This window comes from Salvelinus namaycush, chromosome 5 (assembly GCF_016432855.1).
Source record: "Salvelinus namaycush isolate Seneca chromosome 5, SaNama_1.0, whole genome shotgun sequence".
Lineage (NCBI taxonomy): Eukaryota > Metazoa > Chordata > Actinopteri > Salmoniformes > Salmonidae > Salvelinus > Salvelinus namaycush.
This window is the reverse complement of record NC_052311.1, coordinates 48,253,425-48,277,106: the sequence shown is the minus strand read 5'-3', so window position 1 is coordinate 48,277,106 and position 23,682 is coordinate 48,253,425. Positions and strand designations below refer to the sequence as shown.

The window sequence follows — 23,682 nt, the reverse complement described above, 5'->3', positions numbered from 1 at the left end:
TTCATCCCAGAGCATGCCTTCCCTATGACTATTACTATGTGAACTTGCCCATGACCTGGGTCTAAGCACAGAGCTACTGCAGTGAGAAGTATATTGACCTGGCCACCTTAGACAACATGGATGATATGACTATATTGAATAGCATTACAGCTGATTATACTGACTTGGCCTGGATAGGAGTGTATGATACCATTACCAACTGGACATGGCCATTGGCTAATAGCACTGGTGAGAAAGATACAAGGTTCCTAAACTGGTGGACCGGTCAACTGAATAATAAGCATAGCGATCAGCACTGTGTAACGATAGAGAGGAAAATGGGTATAGTCGAGACTGGAATGATGTGCCCTCTAGTGATCGAAAATCCTTTGTCTGCTATGATGGTCAGAGCCATACACAAACGGTTCCTTCAAATCAACAGCAATTGCGGAATGGTTTCCACTATGGAAATTATACATTGTATTGGGACGAGACGGGATTGTGGTTGGGATTGAATGTCCTGTGTCATTTAAGGAATTTCATTTTATTGTTCGTTTTACAGTAAGAGTATAATGTTTCTCACTGTATACATAAAACAAGCAAAATGTGTGCAGAGGTTTGGTAACAAAATCAAAATACTAAAATTGATGTGTGCAGTGGTTTCTCAAGTGTAATCTGCAGATTGTTGTTAACTTGTGTGGCATTTAATAATTTGTGTAAGTAATTATGTAGTTTGTACAGCTGCTTTGAAGATGCTCAGTATTGAGTAATTTTTTTAATATATTTTTTAAATGTTTCTGGTTCATTACAATGTTGGACAATGATAATATAGCTTAGCCATTTTCAATGAAACAATTGTGTCAGACACACTTTGGAAACATCCTTTGAATACTCTGCTCTGTGTCACATGACCCATGGTATAATCCATGCAACTCATCTATCTACTGGTGTAGGATCTTCATTTGATCAGTCTTTTTCTTTCCTGCACCACAGGAAATGCAGATGGGCTTCATAATTTACATTAATTCACTGAAAACCTGCACCAACACATGGTTATATTAACAGTATTGCACTTTTTAGGTGGCTAATAGCCTAACCACCCATCAACCAACATTATGGACTAAACGTTCAAATCCTGTTGCTGCAGAATTATTTTGCCGTGGCAATACCAGTCAAATGTAGATCCTACAACTGAATGAATTGTCTTTTACAAATATGGGGCAAGTGCAGATAAATGTCAGCTTCGTCTTAATTCCACATAGTGTCACGACTTTCTAAAGTAGAACCCAGAAGCAGACCAGGACAAGGAGAGTAGGACGAAGGTGAGTATTTATTTACAAGTTTAACCGTAAAGGTAGAAAGATCCAGGTGGTGGAGCGGGCAGCGGAGGTGAGTTGATGGGAGTGAATAGGCAGATCCAAGGGAGAAACAGAAGCCACCGACGACCAGGCAGGGATGGGGTGAGTGTTCCGGGTGAATGACTGTAGACAGAACAAACGGAGGTAAGTTCAAGGCAAGCAAGACGTACAAAACAAACTCTATCAAACTGGAGGCTGATACGCTGGCATAACATACTGTTCATGGCTAACGATCCGGCAGGGAATGGATGTCAGGTCAGAGCTTATGAAGTGGAGGGGTGATGATCAGGACCAGGTGTGCAGATAGCTGATGGGATACAGGTGCGGGTAATCAGAGATCTCCCAACTAGCTACGTCGCCCCGCAACCAGACAGGGTGCGTTCCAGGACACCGGAAAAACACTCCAGGACAGAACACAGGCAAAAACAGACTCAGGAAGCGGGATTCGTGACACATAGATTAGTTACAACATGGTACCAAAACAGAGACAGTATGAATGTCCTCAATCCCCATTGGCCATAGATGCCCCATTTTGAATAACCATGGCAACCATACATCAATCAAGAAGATGGTTTTCCTTTGTTCGCTTCTTAATAGGCCTGACACTATCCCTTTAGAAAATCAAACACCCATTTAAAAAGAGTTTGATTGAATGTCGGCAGTTTTAAAGCCACTTTGTCCCTATCATCCTGTTGCTGGTTGTGTAACAGCCTGTATAAAAGATATATAACTCCAATAAATAACTCTTTAAAGATGTGATGAGCTGAGTGAGGGCTAACAACAGGCTGTAAACAGCTAAAAAGCAAAGCTAATATTAAAGAAAATGTTGCCTTCACTCATAGTATCTCTTTTCCAATTCTTCCCTTTTTAAGGGTGGGAAGAAGAGTGAGTATCTGTCATTCCTTCCAGAACTAAGCTATAAGGATATGCCCTAGGCTTTGGAATGGGATGGGTGCTGTGGGACCCATCATTCAAACAATGTAAAAAATATATACAGTATATCATTGAGTTAACCGAAAGCCCCATACAAACATGTTTTATTGAGTAAGGCAGCTCCAAAATGCAGGTGTTTCAGCCTAGCTCAGTGCTTTCTGTGGTGGTGGAGTGAGCCAGCAGAAAATAAACTCAGCAAAAAAAGAAACGTCCTCTCACTGTCAACTGCGTTTATTTAACTTAACATGTGTAAATATTTGTATGAATATAACAAGATTCAACAACTGATAGATAAACTGAACAAGTTCCACAGACATGTGACTAACAGAAATTGAATAAAGTGTCCCTGAACAAAGGGGGGATCAAAATCAAAGTAACAGTCAGTATCTGGTGTGGCCACCAGCTGCATTAAGTACTGCAGTGCATCTCCTCCTCATGGACTGCACCAGATTTGCCAGTTCTTGCTGTGAGATGTTACCCCACTCTTCCACCAAGGCACCTGCAAGTTCCCGGACATTTATGGGGGGAATGGCCCTAGCCCTCACCCTCTGATCCAACAGGTCCCAGACGTGCTCAGTGGGATTGAGATCCGGGCTCTTCACTGGCCATGGCAGAACACTGACATTCCTGTCTTGCATGAAATCACGCACAGGATGAGCAGTATGGCTGGTGGCATTGTCATGCTGGAGGGTCATGTCAAGATGAGCCTGCTGGAAGGGTACCAAATGAGGGAGGAGGATGTCTTCCCTGTAACGCACAGAGTTGAGATTGCCTGCAATGACAACAAGTTCAGTCCGATGATGCTGTGACACACCGCCCCAGACCATGACAGACCCTCCACTTCCAAATCGATCCCGCTCCAGAGTACAGGCCTCGGTGTAACGCTCATTCAGACCATCACCCCTGGTGAGACAAAACCGCGACTCGTCAGTGAAGAGCACTTTTTGCCAGTCCTGTCTGGTGAGGACCTGCCTTACAACAGACCTACAAGTCCTCAGTCCAGCCTCTCTCAGCCTATTGCGGACAGTCTGAGCATTGATGGAGGGATTGTGCATTCCTGGTGTAACTCGGGCAGTTGTTGTTGCCATCCTGTACCTGCCCCGCAGGTGTGATGTTCGGATGTACCGATCCTGTGCAGGTGTTGTTACACGTGATCTGCCACTGCGAGGACGATCAGCTGTCCGTCCTGTCTCGCTGTCTTAGGCGTCTCACAGTACGGACATTGCAATTTATTGCCCTGGCCACATCTGCAGTCCTCATGCCTCATTGCAGCATGCATAAGGCACGTTCACGCAGATGAGCAGGGACCCTGGGCATCTTTCTTTTGGTGTTTTTCAGAGTCAGTAGAAAGGCCTCTTTAGTGTCCTAAGTTTTCATAACTGTGACCTTAATTGCCTACCGTCTGTAAGCTGTTAGTGTCTTAACGACCGTTCCACAGGTGCATGTTCATTAATTGTTTATGGTTCATTGAACAAGCATGGGAAACAGTGTTTAAACCCTTTACAATGAAGATCTGTGAAGTTATTTAGATTTTTACAAATTATCTTTGAAAGACGGGGTCCTGAAAAAGGGACGTTTCTTTTTTTGCTGAGTTTTGGAGCATTGCGCCGTGATTGGCTCAGTGTTCTGTCACTCATGGGAACACTACGTCATCGTGACCGAAGGTGGCTCCTCTCCCTGTTCGGGCGGTGCTCGGTGGTCGTCGTCGCCAGCCTACTAGCTGCCACCGATCCATTTTTCTTTTTCGTTTGTGTCTGTCTGTTTTGTTTACAACTGTGTCCTATTAGTTAATTTCGGTGGGTTTGTTAATCTCTGCTGCCTGCTATGCTTTGTGCGGGATTATTTGCTGTTGTTTGCTCAGTTAGGGGTGCGTGTTTGCGCCACAGGTTGTTTTTTTTCTCACGGTCGTTGTACCGTTTGGACTGTAATTAGGAGTAGAGGTTTCTCTTCCGTGTGTTACGTATTTTTCCCTGTGTGTGGCGACTTCGTTGGGTGTGTTTCCCCACCTGTTGTTGTTGTGTTAGGACTTTCAAATAAACATTGTGCTACTGGGACTTCCTTGCTCTCCTGCTCCTGACTCCTGCACCTACCTCTTCTTAGGAGGCACATAACACATCCAAAATTTCAGCCCTTTGGATCCTGCCATAGAGTTATATTACAAGTGCCCTTCCAAGAAGGCTCAAGGTCATTGGCCACAGATAAAATGACGTCAAATCACGTTATATGTACAGTAGCTTTGATTGGACTGATCATGTCAACATCTTACTTTCAAAGTCTTAGCTAGCAGTCATCATCATGAATTAAGTCGACAATCTACAGGCAAATCCTTTTTAATCCTTGTCATATGAAGAGAAATGATGAAGAGAAATGATAGATAAAACGTATCGGTGCTCATCGGCCATTGGACATAAACATTACACAACAAGTTGGAAATCGCAAATTCAACAATGAGTGGTTTGGAAGGAATCGTGACAGTGGCTAACCGCAAGCATTGCAACTGGGAAGTCGGGAATAAACGAGCTCAGACTGGTAAAATACATTTTGAACGGTCATCCAACTCGGAATTGGACCGCCCCACCACCTTCCTGTTCAAGTGAGCACAGCACAACAAGGTGAGTCCATGTCTTATATGCTGTTGCATACATTATGTAATATGCCAGGAAGATATGTATACTGTACATAAGAAAGTAATACTAAGTGTATGTTGTGTAGTAAACTGTTAGTAGCCCATGTGCCTCACCCTAATAACTTGGTCTATTTTCACCTCTTAATTTCACCTAACGTTACTGTTCTGACTCAGTGGTGCACATGTAGCCTATAACCTGTTTTTGAGGAATGTCATCATCTAACATTGTAACAGCTTTCATTGTTTGCTTATATGCCCCCTTTATTTATCCTACGGTTCTGACTTGGTGTACAGGGAAAATACTTTAAGAACAGCCCATGTTCTGCATTCTGTCGCTGTACATTTCAAAAGTGCTGAACACACAGTTATAGTCTTAGCTTGCTCATTAATGTCTTAATCAAAATTAAGGAATGCCTCTTATCCCATCATCGTTCCCTTATGCCTTAGGTTGTACATCTCGATTGTCAGTAGAAACGACATTTGTTTAAGCAAGTCAGCCATATCAGCTATGTTTTTGAAAAGGGCAGTAAACGAGGCTGAATGTATTGTTTTGCTGCCAGACAAGGCTCCGCTGATAGCCAGGTGTAGCAGTGGTAAAGATTCACTCCATTGTGCTGGAAAGAAAGCTCTGCTGTTGGGACAGCTATATGTAGCCCCTAACAGTTTGTGGGCACCGCTTGTCGCCGTTATAGTGCAATTAATGTATTGTTTAGTGTCGTGTTGTGTAGTGGCTTTTGAGTTTGCCCCACCAAGATTTACATGCTAAAATCGTCACTGGATGGGTGTAATGTAGTCTGATGTTGAACAGCATTAACATGCCAATATTTAGTCAATTATACTAGTTCATTGATGATGTAGTTCATGTGGGTAATGAGTTTGTGTAATTGGAACAGATGTATTGGATATTGTGGGAAGAGAAAGAGGACAGTCACAGTGCCATATAGTCATACAACAATAATAACTGATTCATTACAAATAAATGTACTGTGGTATCAATGTTTCACTGGGATATGAGTAGCACTGGGGGAGGGTGCATTGTGACAATCTAACTATGCTGTTAAGGTATGGAAAGCTGCTTCCCATATTAGGGTATCCTTATCCAATCAGTGTGGATTTGCTAGTAATCTGCACTACTGCACTCCTTTGAGATGAAATTTCACAGCTATTTCACATGCGTGGGAAGACAGTGCTTATCTTGGTAGAAAGAAATGAAATTTGTTTTTTTTACGCTCATCCATTGGTAGATAACATGCCACAGAAACATATGGCATTTTAATATATAAGTGATGAATAGACGAACAGACAGGCAGACCGACAGGTAGACTGAATGACCAACAGACAGACAGAGCTCAGGTCCTGTACCATGTCCGTGGTTCGGTGGCGCTGAAACATTTTTACAGAGAAAGAGAGTGAACGGGGATGTATGATGGAAATGGACAGATTGAAAGAGAGGGAGTACATACCAGCAGCATACCACCCTGCATCCCACTGTTGGTCTCTGAAGCTAAGCAGGGTCGGTCCTGAGTCTGTCCCTGGATGGGAGACCAGATGCTGCTAGAAGTGGTGTTGGAGGTCCAGTAGGGGGCACTCTTTCTTCAGGTCTAAGGCGACAATACAAATAATAGATGTTTTAATTGTCACATACAATGCCATAGGGCAGGTGCCGTCTTTCGGATGGGACATTAAAACGGGTGTCCTGAATCTGTTGTCACTGAAGATCCCATGGCACTTACTGTAAGAGTAGGGGTGTTTAACCCTGGTGTCCTGGCTAAATTCCCAATCTGGTTCTCATACCAACTTGGCCACCTGACCATCCCCAACTTCCAATTGGCTCATTCATCCCCTCTCCTCCCACTGTAACTCTTCCCCAGGTGCTTTTATTTTTTTTCAATTATATTTTATTTAACTAGGCAAGTCAGTTAAGAACAAATTCTTATTTACAATGATGGCCTACCCCGGCCAAACCTGGACAACGCTGGGCCAATTGTGCGCCGCCCTATGGGACTCCCAATCACGGCCGGATGTGATACAGCCTGGATTCAAACCATGCACTGTTGTGACGCCTTTTCCACTGAGATGCAATGCCTTAGACCGCTGCGCCACTCGGGAGCCCAGTTGTTGCTGTAAAAGATATGTTCTCAGTCAATTTACCTGGTAAAATTAAGGGAAACTTGAAACTTCGAGAGAGAGAGAGAGAGAGAGAGAGGGAGATACTGTAAAGGGAGAGGGAGTGAGGCTGCCTGGGCTGGGTGATGGGGGCCAGCAGGCTGCAGGAATGCTCTGCATGCCTGTCCTCTGAATGACCCCTCCTCCCTGGAGTGTGGGAGATACTGGGTAATTAGCTTCCTTTAACACTGGATCTATGGTCCCGTGAATGGGGTTAGCAGTGGCATTGAGGGAAACTATTAAGTGTATTTACTGTGTAAAAAAACTCATTCTAATATTTAAATATTTATTCTCAGTCAACACCCCCCCCCCCCCCCCCCCCCATACGGTTTATATACATTCCCAGTTGACATTTCTGAGTTAATCCCCCACTCCTCCTATTTTCTTTGGTTTCATTTCCAGTTGATGTACGCTGCAGTTGGTGCTGTTATGTTGAAATTTAGCAGATTTTTTCCCCTTTTTCCCCCCATCTTGATGGCCTAGTTTATCTCTCCTGCACTAGATTTAATTACGGTGCTCTCTCTCAGTGAATTTGTCTTCCTTATGTCAGGAATGAGAAATGGAAGAAGACATGGATTAAGAAAAACGGAAGCTAAAGAGTATCGATTTTCCAGAGACATGGTAGTTTAGATAACAAAATGCTAATACTGTGACATCCTCCATATTCATTTAATTTTAGACTAACGTAATTTTATTGAATTCCAAGCGTCCCTTTAAAAGCGACAGTTGAAGTGGCCCTTTCTGACAGTTACCGGTTTTGAATTGGCTTTAACCACCTTTTTGCTTACAAAACCACACATTCTCAGGGAAAATATATTCTTAAAAACAACTATGCAAATCAGCTTTAAAGTCACACACTGTGAGATGCATAATAATGTAATGGTGTGCCAAAGGTGTGCAGTCTTTTTGGTTAGGAAAGGCAGTTATACTACTCTCATTTAACTATTTAACGTGTCATATCTGTCCTTTGAAATCAAGGGGTATAATTCTTCAGTTGAAATTAATGTAAATCTTACAGACTGGGGCTTTAAGGTTCCTTATCTGAGAATGCCTTGTTATTTTAGGTTTTACTTAAAGCAGAAGAATTCTACATATTTCAAATTAGAATCAACATACCTATACAGACCTTTCCTTTCTAATTACAGTATCGCTATCTTTAGCTCAGAGCTCTATCATTTTCTTATCATATATTTTCTGCTGATATGAGAGCTTAGAAAATAGCCTTTGAAGTCTTTGTTATAACACTGTTCAATCTTTGAACTGCTTATCTATCTCACCCACCCAAGATTTACACTTACAGAAACATTTAGTTCCATTTTTAGTTATAGATGACACAATTGGCTTTACTGTGGAAAAAGAGTAGGGCCTAGGTCATTAATATTAGGCCTACTTTCCAGATATGAAAGGCAGCCTAACTTCCACTTATTCACAGGCTGAGATGTAGATGATTGCAGATGGTAGCTTACATTTGGAAAAGTATGTGTTTCCAAGTATCTGTTTTATTTCATTCGTTTCTGTTCTGTTCTATTTCATTATATTCTATCGTATCAGACTTCTAAAATACATGTCATTTCTATTGTTAGTAAAAAGTGTGAAATCAATGAAGAAATTCAGAATTCTACAACTTGCTCGCACACTGTATTTCTACCACCATTTGAACATTCTACCCAACATTCTATCCAAGCGTGCACAAAATATTGACGTCCATCACGTCTGGTGAGGGAATCCTTGTACTTGGTGATGTCAGACAGTGTTTGGGTCATTTGAAGGTTAGCGACCGCCAAAAAGGTTCATGGAAAGTTCACCAGCATATATTAGGTAATTCAATCGGTCCCTGTGACATAACTAGTATGAAGTGGTTGTGTAGACACAGCGTAACCCATTCGTCAATAAATGGGAGCTAAGAACTCCAAAACAGACGTTGTTATGTAAAATAGCCTACTATTCTATTTTATCGGGTTTTCACAAGGACTGACTATTTTGCTGTGCTCCCTGCGCGCGATGGACGCAAATATTTTTTGATAAATGCGTCGATGGAAATCATCTCGCGCATACAGCTGTAGATATTTTTTTGCATCGACTCAAATTAATAAAATATAATTTTGGTCAATTACAAACTTTTAACAAAAATGTCCATCATACGCTTGACTGAGAGGGAAAACAGAATCCTACTTGGGCGTGCGAATTAAGGACAGTTGCATTCCATTTGTTCCATTTGTTCCATTTCATTAGATCCTGACGCATCTTGATAAGGACTCGGTCTTACGCTTGTTATAAAAAAAACATGTTTGACTATATGGATTTTCTCGCAGTTGGTCCAGGTGAAACGCTGGACTTCTATACTGCAAGTCCTTGTATGCTCCAGGAACCATCTCTAACCGCATGCTTCACTGGACTAACAGAAACGGATTGGCAAATTCATCGGATCGCGCAATGTAGGTGAAGCTTTATTTTTATTTGGTCTATTTGAGGATTTAAGTAATTGTCCCTTAGTTGCCAACTGTTTTACTCTACACTAAATCGAAATATTTGTTGTGATCATGTTACACCAGGAAATACTGAACGTGGGACTTGACATGATACATCCAGTTGTATTCTTCTCACACCTTTGATGCACTATTTATAATATAGTCTATTCCTTGCGCGTCAATTGTTCGTACATTGTAGCCTAAACTGTTCCCTGTGCAGTCCTGTATCATTGCATATTTAATCCAAAGACAATGTAAACATATTTATTTAGGTCATGTTGTATGTAGGCTAATGTTACCATCTTTTTTTCAGAGGCTGTAGTTCGAAGGCATTTCTTCATATATCTTTCTGAATATGTGATTGATGTCATATATCTAGTTCAAATGAACTAAAATTATAATATTATTTCAGATATAGGGCTTACATCAAATGCAATATATAAGCCTGCACAGTAAAATCAAGCTTAAACTAAAAATAACACACAACAGCATTTATGTAGGCCTACACATGAAAGTTTATGTTAAAGGTGCAATCTGCAATATTTACTGCTTTTTGTGGTCATTTCAGTTAATGATACCCATTGAATCTTGAAGAATAACTTAAAAATGCCTAATGCATTTAGTACAAGTGTATTACACCACTATAACCCAAAATTTAAGGTTTCTTTTTTTTACTTTTACGTTTGTAAATAATGCCTTTGTAAACAATATATAGCGTCAAAATATGTTTCAAACTATAATGTTGATATAACTGTTAGTCCTTGCATCCATAGCTTCATTGATAATTGTACTGTGGTTACATTTCTCCAGCCCAATCCCTCAGCTTTATAGCAAACCAAGTGACAGGGCTGCCATTTGGCTGAAAAGGGAATGACAGATTGTGTCTTTAAAGCTTTGGAATAGGGTCAATATTGTTGTTATTTTACATGTGCACATTGTTTGCTTTGTTGCAACTGATGATTGCATTTATTTAGTATTCGTAAGCCTACCTCCTGGTTTATGGAATGAATTCACCGTTGTGCAATCAATCAGTATATTTACTTGTTATCCTAAATCAATAATACATGGATTATTACTGTGAACCCATTGATAATGAATTGGCCATAAAATCTGCACTCCTATTTGACTCGTCACACCTCTGTTGTCACCTACTACACTCACTGTTCCTCTTTATTATATTTTTTATTTAACTAGGCGTGTCAGTTAAGAACAAATTCTTATTTACAATGACGGCCTACCCCGGCCAAACCCGTACGACGCTGGGCCAATTGTGCATCACCCTATGGGACTCCTAATCACGTCCGGTTGTGATACAGCCTGGAATCGAACCAGGGTCTGTAGTGACACCTCTAGCACTCTAGAGAATCAGTGCCTTAGGCCGCTGCGCCACTCGGGAGCCCATTTCTTCAACTAGTTGTTGATATTTACAGATCAGATTAGGAAGTCAAAATCCATTCAGATACCTTTGGTTTCCTCTATCTGATGGTTGATCTAGCTGTCTCTTCGGAGGTTTTCATTTAGCCTAACACCAGTGTGCTTCTGACAGTCAGTCTCAAGGGCTTCACAGGACATCCTGTTCCTTATATTTTCTGCGATATCAAAGGCGTATCGAAGGCAGCACCAAAGCCTGTTACAACATTAGACCTTCTCTGGCAGCGCTCAGTGTTTTGAGATGGAGGAGCATGTCGACCAAAGCCCAGCCAATGTGGTCAGTGGTCAGGACGGTCACTGGGGGTCACCGAGGGTTCATTGAACGGTCACCAACAGGAGGTCAGACGAGACCCAGACTGCTTGGCTTGTCTCCCTCACAGCAAAGTCGTTTTTGGAAACTCTGCAAGCAAAGCCTAATAATATATTTACCTCATTCATCACTTAGGCTATTCTATAAGCACATTAATGTTGTATGAGCCAGTGATGATATCCTAATAACTATAATTATTGTTCCTGTTTACAAGTGTAATGTTAAGGGTATTTGGATCTCACTGAGCAATTAGCCTCATGTTGAGTAGCCTACTCACAACCACAGAAATTCCATCACCACAGATTGCCTTTACTTTCAGCATCTAGCCCCAAAAGTCCCCCAAAAGACCTCAGTGAGAGTGTGACAGCATTGTGACAGCATTGTGACAGCATTGTGATAGTATTGTGATAGCATTGTGATAGCATTATGATAGCGTGAAGAGAAAGTGACTTTCCTTTGACATAGTGGAAGCAGATCGTGGCACACATCTTAAAACTTTACTCTTTACCAGTTTCTCTCTTAAATGTTGGTGAGCGCCTCCCTCCCCATTCCAAACCACTTAGTCTAGCTTAATATTCCACTGCTTCATCATCAGTCAGTTGATCTTGTGGCATCCTCCGCCATTGTTTCGCAGTGGAGAGAATACTTGCTAATGGGTGTGTCCTCTTGTTTGACCCGGCGAGGGTAGGTTCAACTGGAGGCCGTGGGTTCAAGGGGATGGATATAAGCAATTTTTCTATTTTTGTTCCCTCAATTTGGCTTTTTTAGTTATCTGTCACTGGCCCTATGTGCTTTAACGGTGGAGGTGATAAGAAGCCAGCAGGGATGCTTGCCCTGTCGCAGTGGAGGCTCTCTATAAAACTGAAGAGATGTCTTAAGAGTGTCTGCTGTCGTCATTTTCCCACAAAGTATGGCATTGGAATAGTATGGCTGTATCTTGCCTCTTCTTCACCCTTGCACTCTCTGTGAAAATGACGACACAGAAATCTTAAAAGAATAGCTGAACATTATCTCAGTCAGATATGCCGATCAACACAAGGCCTCAACATGTCCTTGGGAACACAAGTGGACTTGGAACCATGGGCTGACATTACATATGTTTTCAACTCATCTACAGTAAATTAGTGAATTGTTTTCCATAGAGATAATTCTATTGCTGAGTCACTCAGTACAATGTTTACTGGCCATAGAAAATTAGTACTTCTCCGATAAAAGATGCCCAAGCACTTTTCTGTTTGGTTAAAAAAAATAAAAATAAAAATTGAATGCTATGTTGCTTAGTCGCTTTGCAGAATGTTTACTGACCATAGAAATAACTATTGGTCCTCGAATAAAAGAGGAGGCCCAAAGACATAATCCAATTTGTTTGATATTTCTACAGTTTTTAGGGATTTAATACTGTTTTACTTCAACACATTACTGTTTGAAGAACATGAAGCTACATAAATTTGATGTATGACTGCATTTTCAGCAGCTGCATTGGAATTTTCTCCCTTCTCCTAGCTTTGTCCTAATATTACTTTCCTCTCCTCCTTGTCTTCACGTTAGAGAATTTTGCGAATTAAAGTGACAGAAAAATGATGAAAACTCAGAAACAGCTTATGATAGAGAGACGATAAGGAAAGGAGGCCATTTCAGAGTTTATGCAGTGGCAGCCCTCATCTCACTCCCAACACTCAGTGCCTGTCTTTCTTCCCAGCACCTCATCATCCCTCTCTCCCTCTCTTCCTCCCCCCCTCCCTCTCTCCCTTTATCCCTCCTGTGTGTCAGCAGCTGTGGAAACCCAGAGCTCCAGCTCAGAGGACCTGTTCGCCAGTCCTCTCTCACCTCCGCCCCCTCCTCGCACCTACAAACCCTGCTTCGTGTGCCAAGACAAGTCTTCAGGCTACCACTATGGCGTCAGTGCTTGTGAGGGCTGTAAGGTAAGGGACCAGACTGATCATGTACATATCCCGAGAAACCCATCTGACTGCTCAAATGATGAATAATTCCACCTTTTTTTCATCAGCGGTTTCAACGTATTCACCATGTTCATTTCTACTTTGGAGTTCAATCCAAGATCTATTTTACCTGTGATATGGATAATGGATATGTAAAGCCAGGAACTGCAACAAGCACCACACACACACACACACACACACACACACAATTCCCACTATTCTCTGTGGTTCTTAAATGTCCCCCCCTCTACCACTCTTTGATGGTCCTTGGCAGTGAGCTATAGTGAGTAGGTGTAAACTCAATTGTTCAAGAAAGTTAGGCCGATTGGCCCTCCGCTTTAGCTGAATGCTCGGGCAACAGAAGGCTCCACAAAGAGAAGGTAAATAATTGATGGGCAGCACAGTGAACAAGACCAAGAGCGTGGAGGAGACCATGACTACAGATGACATTCTCTCCTCAGCGTCTTTCGGAATAAGATGAAAGGCAATGATCGTAACTATAGATTAAGTGTGAGATCACATCTGTGTTAGAGATGAGAAGTGGCGTTAGTTACAGAGTTGTCTCGCTGACTGTTTAATGCAGAAAGTGAGCATGGAGCTTATCTCTCTTATCACCTTCACGAGCCTGCCCCGGAGGGGGACCTCATATAAGGAGATGCATGAAAGAGATTTGTCGATTGTCCGTTTTCCCAACTGTAGCAGGTCAAAAGTGGAAATGGCATACTTTAGAAATATCAGTTGGTGTCTGTTGATACACGTGTTGATCTGACCTGGCATATCTATTTAGATGTTCAAATTAAAAATCTTTTTTTTTTTTTTTTTTTACTCTAAAAGAAATATAGCATATAGATGTATTTTAATTTGTATTTAACCTTTATTTAACTAGGCAAGTCAGTTAAGAACGTAATTCTTATTTACCAAAAGGCAAAAGGCCTCCTGCGGGGACGGGGGCTGGAATTACAAATAAAAAATACAACTTCTGTTACCCAGAAGTAACCCAACTTACAATATAACTATATAGCGTTACTCAACCTACTGTATTTAACCCTAAAGAGTAGACTCAAGGCCAATAGGGACTGTTTGACTGCCGTGTTTACCCAGAGCAAACACGAGTATCACTAAAGGGCCTGAATCTTGGCCCTGATACACAGCTCATGTTTCGGGATCACACAGCATAGAATGTCTATAGAATGTTAACTGCTGGTAGCTGAAAGTACAAGGGAGATGTCCTCTCTATTGAAAACAAATTATTATCCTTTCCGTTGGTGCCTCCCAGGGTTTCTTCCGTCGAAGTGTCCAGAAGAACATGGTTTACACGTGCCACCGGGACAATAACTGCATCATCAATAAGATCACCAGGAACCGCTGTCAGTACTGCCGGCTACAGAGGTGCTTCGCCGCGGGCATGTCCAAGGAGTGTAAGTGTCAATAATATTTCAGAGTGTCTCCATTCAACCACTGAAGAGCAACATTTCTAAACAACGTCCAACTCCTCTGTAATATACGCCAAAACTGCAAAACACTGCTATGCAACATTCCCAAACTTTTTCATAAAACTTTTACCCAAAGTACTCAGTGCCTTCAGAAAGTGTTCACACCCCTTGACTTTTTCCACATTTTGGTGTGTTACAAAGTGGGATTAAAATTGATTGTGACAATATGTAACTTTTTGGGCGAGCCGAACAAATTCACATAGAAATATGGGTTCTAGATCTATCATTCCACTTGAAAGCAAGTCTAAGAAGTGGTAGATCTGTTCTATGTGCGCTATTTCTATGCTTCCCGTTCTTAAATTTCGTTTGTGCGTCTTTTACTTTCGGTTTTGTACACCAGCTTCAAACAGCTGAACAAAGAATATTTCTGGTCATGGAAAATATATTTCACAGCGGTTTAGATGGTACAATGATTCTCTACACTATAGTAGCTTATTTTGTCACATAAACTGAAATTAAGCGAACTATTAGAGTTCTAGCAACCAGGAAATGGAGTATCGATTTCTGCATACTGCATCTTTAAATGTCACTTTTTGTCAACAATCTACACAAAATACAGTGAAATGTCGAAGTGGAAGAAAAATTATACTTTTTTTAACTGAATGGAAAATAAAACGCTCATATATTATGGTTAGATAAGTATTCAACCCCCAGAGTCAATACATGTTAGAATCACCTTTGGCAGCGATTACAGAGTCTTTCTGGGTAATTTGACTTAAATTGTCTTGAAAATCTATGGCAAGACTTGAAAATGTCAGTCTAGCAATGATCAACATCCAACTTGACAGAGCTTGAAGAATTAAAAAAATTATAATGTGAAAATATTGTACAGTCCAGGTTTGCAAAGCTCTTAGAGACTGTTTTGGAATATTTTTATTCTGTACAGGCTTCCTTCTTTTCACTCCGTCATTTAGGTTAGTATTTTGGAGTAACTACAATGTTGTTGATCCATCCTCAGTTTTCTCCTATCAGCGCCATTTAACTCTGTACCTGGTTTAAAATCCCCATAAGCCTCATGGTGAAATCCCTGAGCGTTTTCCTTCCTCTCCGTCAACTCCGTCAAGGACGCCTGTATCTTTACTGGGTGTATTGATTCATCCAAAGTGTAATGAATAACTTCACTATGCTCAAAGGGATATTCAATGTCTGCTTTTTTTAAACACATCTACCAATAGGTGCCCTTTGCAAGGCATTGGAAAACCTCCCTGGTCTTTGAGGTTGAATATGTGCTTGAAATTCAGTGCTCGACTAAGGGACCTTACAGATAATTGTAATGTGTTGGGTAAAGAGATGGGGTAGTCATTCAAAAATCATGTTAAACACCATTATTGCACACAGAGTTAGTTTTAACTCAACAAAATGTGGAAAACGTCAAAGGGTGTGAAAAGTTTCGGAAGGCACTGTACCTTCAAACCTGTCTAATCATGTCAATGCTTCTGCTGTCCGAACGTTTTCCAAGAAAACTAATTCCACCTCCGCTGTCCAAACACATGAAAGCACTTCAAACACCATTGCCCACAAGGCTCACTGACCCAGATACAATCTCTGTTGTGGGTAGGGGGATGGTGTCATGGTGATGGATGCCTGCTATTCTGGTTGTCATTCATCCCTTCTACCCAGCATGTCAGCATTCCATAAATCCATCAGCACATGTATCAGCCTTGTGGCCATGTGGCTAGTATGTAACGGCTACTATTGCTGCGCCATCGTCTGCCGTTGTCACCGATTGGTGTGTAATGCAGCCCAGAGTGAAGGGTTTACACAGTGATTGCAGGAAGTAGGGCAGACTAGAGTAGACTATCCATTGACTGCACAGATCCGTCCGAGCCATGTGTCTGTCTGAGGAGACCAGGTGCATAAAGATGGATCTCTCCCTGAGATCTGGCTCAGTAAAACGAGTGGCCGGTGTTGAAAACCAATGGTTGAAGTACGTTGGCGTCATTTATAGATCAGTTGGAAGGTAACGTGACTATCTTACATTACTTACACACTCATTGGTAAATGTGCACGGCTTGTTTTAGAAAAATATGGTCATTTTAACAGACTCTTTACTGTTAACACCTACTATATATTCTGCAGGTGTTGCCCACAAGGGAAATCACACCAGAGGTATTGTGTTACAAGCACCATGATCCAACCAACTTAGCTATTGCAACCAATTCAATTTCTTCTTTTTTTTCTTCTGGAGTTATCTCTGTTCATATTTCATCCTTTCTTCCCAGCTGTCAGGAATGACCGGAGCAAGAAGAAGGAGAAGAAGGAGACTCCCAAGATGACCATGATCGAGACATATGAGCTGACAGCCGAACTGGGCTGTGTAGTGGAGAATATCTGTAGGGCTCATAGAGAGACCTTCCCTTCCCTCTGCCAGTTGGGCAAATACACTACAGTGAGTAACAACCACTGCCGTGTTAGCACCATAGATATAAATTACATGCGTCATGGATAGTGATCCATTTAAGCCTGTCTCTGTTGAGGCTCAGAAACACTATCCCTGTACCATAATCCATTAATCTCAATAGATCATACTGGTTGTATTGTTGAGATAATACTCGGAACTAATTGCTCTTTCTCTCTATATATATTTTTCATTTCCTTTCTTTCTTCTCAATTAAATTTATTGGCATGGGAAACATATGTTTACATTGCCAAAGCAAGTGAAATAGACAATAAACAAAAGTGAAATAAACAATAAAAAATGACAGTAAACATTACACTGACAAAAGTTCCAAAAGAATAAAGACATTTGAAATGTCATAATATGTCTATATACAGTGTTGTAATGATGTGCAAATAGTTAAAAGTACAAAAGGGAAAATAAATAAACATAAATATAGGTTGTATTTACAATGGTGTTTGTTCTTGCCCTTTTCTTGTGGCAACAGGTCACACATCTTGCTGCTGTGATGGCACACTGTGGTATTTCAACCAACACATATGGGAGTTTATCAACATTTAATTTGTTTTTGATTTCTATTTGGGTCTGTGTAATCTGAGGTAAAAATGTGTCTCTAATATGGTCATACATTGGGCAGGAGGTTAGGAAGTGCAGCTCAGTTCCACCTCATTTTGTGGGCAGTGTGCACTTAGCCTGTCTTCTCTTGAGAGCGAGGTCAGCCTTCGGCAGCCTTTCTCAGTAGCAAGGCTATGCTCACTGAGTCTGTACATAGTCAAAGATTTCCTTAAGTTTTGGTCAGTCAGAGTGGTTAGCTATTCTCCCACTGTGCACTCTCTGTTTAGGGCCAAATGGCATTCTAGTTTGCTCAGTTTTTTGTTGTAAATTCTTTCCAATGTGTCAAGTAATTCTCTTTTTGTTTTCTCGTGATTTTCCCTCTTCATCCCCATCCCTCTCTCTCTGCCCCCCCCTTCTCTCTCCATCCCTCTATCTATCCCCCCTATTCTCTATCTCTCATCTCTCCTTTACCCCCCCCTCCCTCTCTCTGTAGAACTCAAGCTCAGACACTAGGATCCAGTTGGACCTGGGGCTGTGGGATAAGTTCAGTGAGCTGGCCACCAAATGTATCATCAAGGTTGTGGAGTTTGCCAAACGGGTTCCTGGCTTCACCGGCCTGACTATAACTGACCAGATCACCCTCCTCAAAGCGGCCTGTCTGGACATTCTGGTGAGCGGTGTGTGTGTGTACTGTACGTTTGTGTGTGTATACTGTATGCGAGAGGGGATATACAGTATATGTGTGTGTACGTCCCCGTCATCATCTCCAAAGCACATCTCGCACCTCATCAACTGGCCTGTGTGGAGTTAGAAGGGTTCAGCCACAGTGTGCTGTTTGGTGCAGACGCTATGGATCTGCTGTTCCATTGTCTATCAGCCACAGTGTGCTGTTTGGTGCAGACACTATGGATCTGCTGTTCCATCGTCTATGAGCCACAGTGTGCTGTTTGGTGCAGACGCTATGGATCTGCTGTTCCATTGTCTATCAGCCACAGTGTGCTGTTTGGTGCAGACGCTATGGATCTGCAGTTCCATTGTCTATCAGCCACAGTGTGCTGTTTGGTGCAGACACTATGGATCGGCTGTTCCATTGTCTATCAGCCACAGTGTGCTGTTTGGTGCAGACGCTATGGATCTGCTGTTCCATTGTCTATCAGCCACAGTGTGCTGTTTGGTGCAGACGCTATGGATCTGCTGTTCCATCGTCTATCAGCCACAGTGTGCTGTTTGGTGCAGACGCTATGGATCTGCTGTTCCATCGTCTATCAGCCACAGTGTGCTGTTTGGTGCAAACACTATGGATCTGCTGTTCCATCGTCTATCAGCCACAGTGTGCTGTTTGGTGCAGACGCTATGGATCTGCTGTTCCATTGTCTATCAGCCACAGTGTGCTGTTTGGTGCAGACGCTATGGATCTGCTGTTCCATCGTCTATCAGCCACAGTGTGCTGTTTGGTGCAGACGCTATGGATCTGCTGTTCCATCGTCTATCAGCCACAGTGTGCTGTTTGGTGCAGACGCTATGGATCTGCTGTTCCATCGTCTATCAGCCACAGTGTGCTGTTTGGTGCAGACGCTATGGATCTGCTGTTCCATCGTCTATCAGCCACAGTGTGCTGTTTGGTGCAGACGCTATGGATCTGCTGTTCCATTGTCTATCAGCCACAGTGTGCTGTTTGGTGCAGACACTATGGATCTGCTGTTCCATTGTCTATCAGCCACAGTGTGCTGTTTGGTGCAGACGCTATGGATCTGCTGTTCCATCGTCTATCAGCCACAGTTTGCTGTTTGGTGCAGACACTATGGATCTGCTGTTCCATCGTCTATCAGCCACAGTTTGCTGTTTGGTGCAGACACTATGGATCTGCTGTTCCATTGTCTATCAGCCACAGTGTGCTGTTTGGTACAGACACTATGGATCTGCTGTTCCATTGTCTATCAGCCACAGTGTGCTGTTTGGTGCAGACGCTATGGATCTGCTGTTCCATTGTCTATCAGCCACAGTGTGCTGTTTGGTGCAGACACTATGGATCTGCTGTTCCATCGTCTCAGCATACGTTTGTGCTGAAGACAGACACAGTGGTGGTGGGTTCAGACAGAGTGTTACCGCTGAAGGCATGTTTTATTCTCTTTCATCTCCCCATATCTTCTGGTTTTCATTGTCAACTCGGTGCACCATCAAAGGTTGGTAGATTCTCACTAGCTGCACCATGGTGATTCACTCACAGCTTTATTTTCTCGATGGGAACGCTTTAATCTGAAATCAAAGCGTTATCATGTTTATTTTACATTACTGAGGTGGTTTCTAATGAGGCGTGCAGGGGTAATTACTGTGCAGATTGATGGTGATTTAGGCCGTTTGTGAAACTTGACTCAGTGCCTTGCTGTGATGGTCGTTATTTAATCTACAGATGTTTTTTTAAGGAGTTTTGGAAGATCTCACTCTTGATCTGTCTATCTCGTTCTCTATCTCTCTTTACCTGATCCCTCTATCTCTCTCTACCTGATCCCTCTATCTTTTTCTCTATCTCTCTCTACCTGATCCCTCTATCTCTATCTCTCTCTACGTGATCCCTCAATCTCTTTCTCTATCTCTCTCTACCTGATCTGTATATCTCTTTCTCTATCTCTCTCTACCTGTTCTGTCTATCTCTTTCTCTATCTCTCTCTACCTGATCTGTCTATCTCTTTCTCTCTCTCTCTACCTGATCCCTCTATCTCTTTCTCTATCTCTCTCTACCCGATCCCTCTATCTCTTTCTCTATCTCTCTCTACCCGATCCCTCTATCTCTTTCTCTATCTCTCTCTACCTGATCACTCTCTTTCTCTCTCTACCTGATCTGTCTCTCTTTCTCTATCTCTCTACCTGTTCTGTCTATCTCTTTCTCTCTCTCTATCTCTTTTTCTATCTATCTCTCTCTACCTGATCCCTCTATCTCTTTCGATTTCTCTATCTCTCTCTACCTGATCTGTCTATCTCTTTCGACCTGATCTGTCTATCTCTTTCTATTTCTCTATCTCTCTAACTGATCTGTCTGTCTCTTTCTCTATCTCTCTCGACCTGATCAGTCTATCTCTTTCTCTATCTCTCTCAGCCTGATCTGTCTATCTCTTTCTTTCTACCTGATCTGTCTTTCTCTATCTCTCTCGATCTCTTTTTTCTTATGCAGACTCCATGTAGGTTTGTGTTTAACCTCTACACTTCTCTCTCTCTTTTTCTCTTTTTCTCTTTGCCTGAACTGTCTTTCATGTCTTTTAGTGTTTTAATTTCCATCCCCCTCTTCTTGAACATGCATCTCACCATTAAATTTTTCTATACTGACTATACTGTCCCTTTCGAGACTTTCTGTACTACCCCTCATGTCCCCTCTGTCTCCTGTAGATTCTGCGGATCTGTACGAGGTACACACCTGACCAGGACACTATGACCTTCTCAGACGGGCTGACCTTGACCCGTACACAGATCCACAACGCTGGCTTTGGCCCGCTCACAGACCAGGTGTTCACCTTCGCCGGCCAGCTTCTGCCCTTGGAGATGGATGACACAGAAAGTGGTCTACTCAGCGCCATCTGCCTGGTGTCTGGAGGTACTGCAACTAGCCATAGCTTCAGTACAGGCAGAATGTTTAATATGGAACGTGAACGATCTTTTTTGTTGTTTTATGAATGGATGTACTTTTAGTATTTACTCCAATATTTATTCCAATAAATTAACCTCATTGTCATTTTTGTGTATATACATATAGGCCACGTAGAGGAGTCACACAAGCAAAATAGATGAGCTGAATTAGCAGTAGATGAATGATGTGTCGGTGTCACACTGACAATGTCTCTCCTGTGTCAGACCGCCAGGACCTGGAGGAGCCGTCTAAGGTGGAGGTCCTGCAAGAGCCCTTACTGGAGGCCTTGAAGATCTACTCCCGTAAACGCCGGCCCAGCATGCCCCTCATGTTCCCCAAGGTCCTCATGAAGATAACCGACCTGCGCAGCATCAGCGCCAAAGGTTAGAGGTCAACTCCCTATCGGCCATGACACTTACTTTGACCTGAACTACAAACCTCTTGGCTTGGCTTCATGACTGTTATAACCAGGTGTTATGGCATATTGTGATTTTACAACACCAGTGCACATCCAACCACATCCAAGGCTAATTTAAGGATGTAGTGTAAAGAGAAAAGTAGAAAATCGGGTGACCTGTGGATGTCGGTGTGGGCAACAAGTCTAGTTAGTGTAAAAACCCTTTAAGACATGCTGGGTGGAGGTGGGTTAAATAGGGAAAAAGAAAGGAAATCTACCTCTGATGAGAGTGATATAGTTAAGAGACACTTTGACTACTCTATAAAGTGTCATTGACATTTTCCCTTCTAATTACACAGGAGCTGAGCGCGTGGTGACGTTGAAGATGGAGATCCCAGGTTCCATGCCTCCTCTTATCCAGGAGATGCTGGAGGAGATGGAGAACCTGGAGAAGCAGAAGCAGTCTGAGGAGGAGCAGAGAGCAGACAAGAACATCACACCCACACACACACACTCGCCATGTCCACAGAGTACATAGACACTGGCCTGTTTGCTTGAAAACCTTACGAGAAAGAAAATATATACCTCCAATGGGATGTCCCGGGAAGGAAATGATGAGGATGGTCAAATGTGAACAATACAAGTGAAAACAGTGTATTCAGAGTTGAATATATAAAGGGAATTGTAAATAGAATCATGCTACAGTACTTAGTTGTGATGTACATACAGAGAGAAAAAGAGAATACTCATAACTGGATGTGACTGGAGATATAACAGGACTAGCCTGTGTGTTGGTCAGTATCATAAGGTGCTTAGAAGATGGTTTGAATACATACAGTGCATTGCAGTACTAGAGAGTAGCTTAACGTATTAATCTCACACAGAGCCGTTCTATACGGATGGGAGAGTGGAATTCATGTGAATTGTGAATAGACATTCCATTGTGGTGCGACACAGGGGCAAGGGCATGACAATGCATTTTTCAGAGGCCATTACTGGATGTGTGTGGGTCTCAAATGTACAAGAAGTTTTAAAACAGGTTCCTATTCTAAAGTAAGGGGCTTCACGTTTCCATTATTTCAAGTCTTGCATGATTGGCTTTGTTAAGTAAGTGCTATTACTCTCACCATGTCAACATGTATTCTACATACCATTGTATGGTTATGTTTATCTCTATGATGAACGGCTTGGTGCTTTTTTTGTGATATTGATTATGATCATATTTCAGATAGTTATTGGTCTATTAAAGTCTTGAAACTATATATACCCTGGGTGTGTCTGACTCATTTAAACAAAAACCAAAAAATATTTACACGATCCAGTGCTCCATACAAAGGTTGATACTGCCCCCTGTGGTCTCTGTAGAGAGTTACACTCATTGCCTCAGTGGAAAAACTACTCTATAAACACAATAATATGAAAGATTCAAGAGTGGCGCAACATAGCTTCAGCATGTAAATCAGCTAGAAAGATGTGTCGGCATCGAGTAATTGTCTCTGGCTCCCTCCCAGTTAGGGGGAGTGATAAGCTCTACAGCAGAGTGTCACAACTCAATTGCTGGTTGAAAACTTTTCTGTCCCTCCTAAAAGATAGAATTTGTAGATAATTGGCCCTCTTTCTGGGACTCACCCACAAACAGGACCAAGCCTGGCCTGTTGAGGAGTGACAGACTCCATCCTAGCTGGAGGGGTGCTCTCATCTTATCTACGAACATAGACAGGGCTCTAACTCCCTTAGCTCCACAATGAGATAGGGTGCAGGCCAGGCAGCAGGCTGTTAGCCAGCCTGCCAGCTTAGTGGAGTCTGCCACTAGCACAGTCAGTGTAGTCTGCTCAGCTATCCCCATTGAGACCGTGTCTATGCCTCGACCTAGGTAGGGCAAAACTAAACATAGTGGTGTTTGCCTTAGCAATCTCACTGGAATAAAGACCTCCATTCCTGCCATTATTGAAAAAGATTGTGATACCTCACATCTCAAAATAGGGCTACTTAATGTTAGATCACTCACT

The 23,682-nt window shown here is 42.2% G+C and overlaps 1 protein-coding gene across 1 annotated transcript; it reads left to right on the top strand.

The window, feature by feature from the left end:
- The first annotated feature begins 8,961 nt into the window (after window positions 1–8,961).
- On the top strand, window positions 8,962–22,884 carry LOC120047593 (retinoic acid receptor beta-like). Its single transcript, XM_038993132.1, has 8 exons — window positions 8,962–9,497; window positions 13,045–13,193; window positions 14,488–14,629; window positions 16,927–17,093; window positions 18,151–18,327; window positions 21,039–21,243; window positions 21,501–21,659; window positions 22,033–22,884. The coding sequence occupies exons 1-8, from the start codon at window positions 9,347–9,349 to the stop codon at window positions 22,209–22,211; spliced, it is 1,329 nt and encodes a 442-aa protein (XP_038849060.1). The 5' UTR covers window positions 8,962–9,346; the 3' UTR covers window positions 22,212–22,884.
- Window positions 22,885–23,682: the final 798 nt, after the last annotated feature.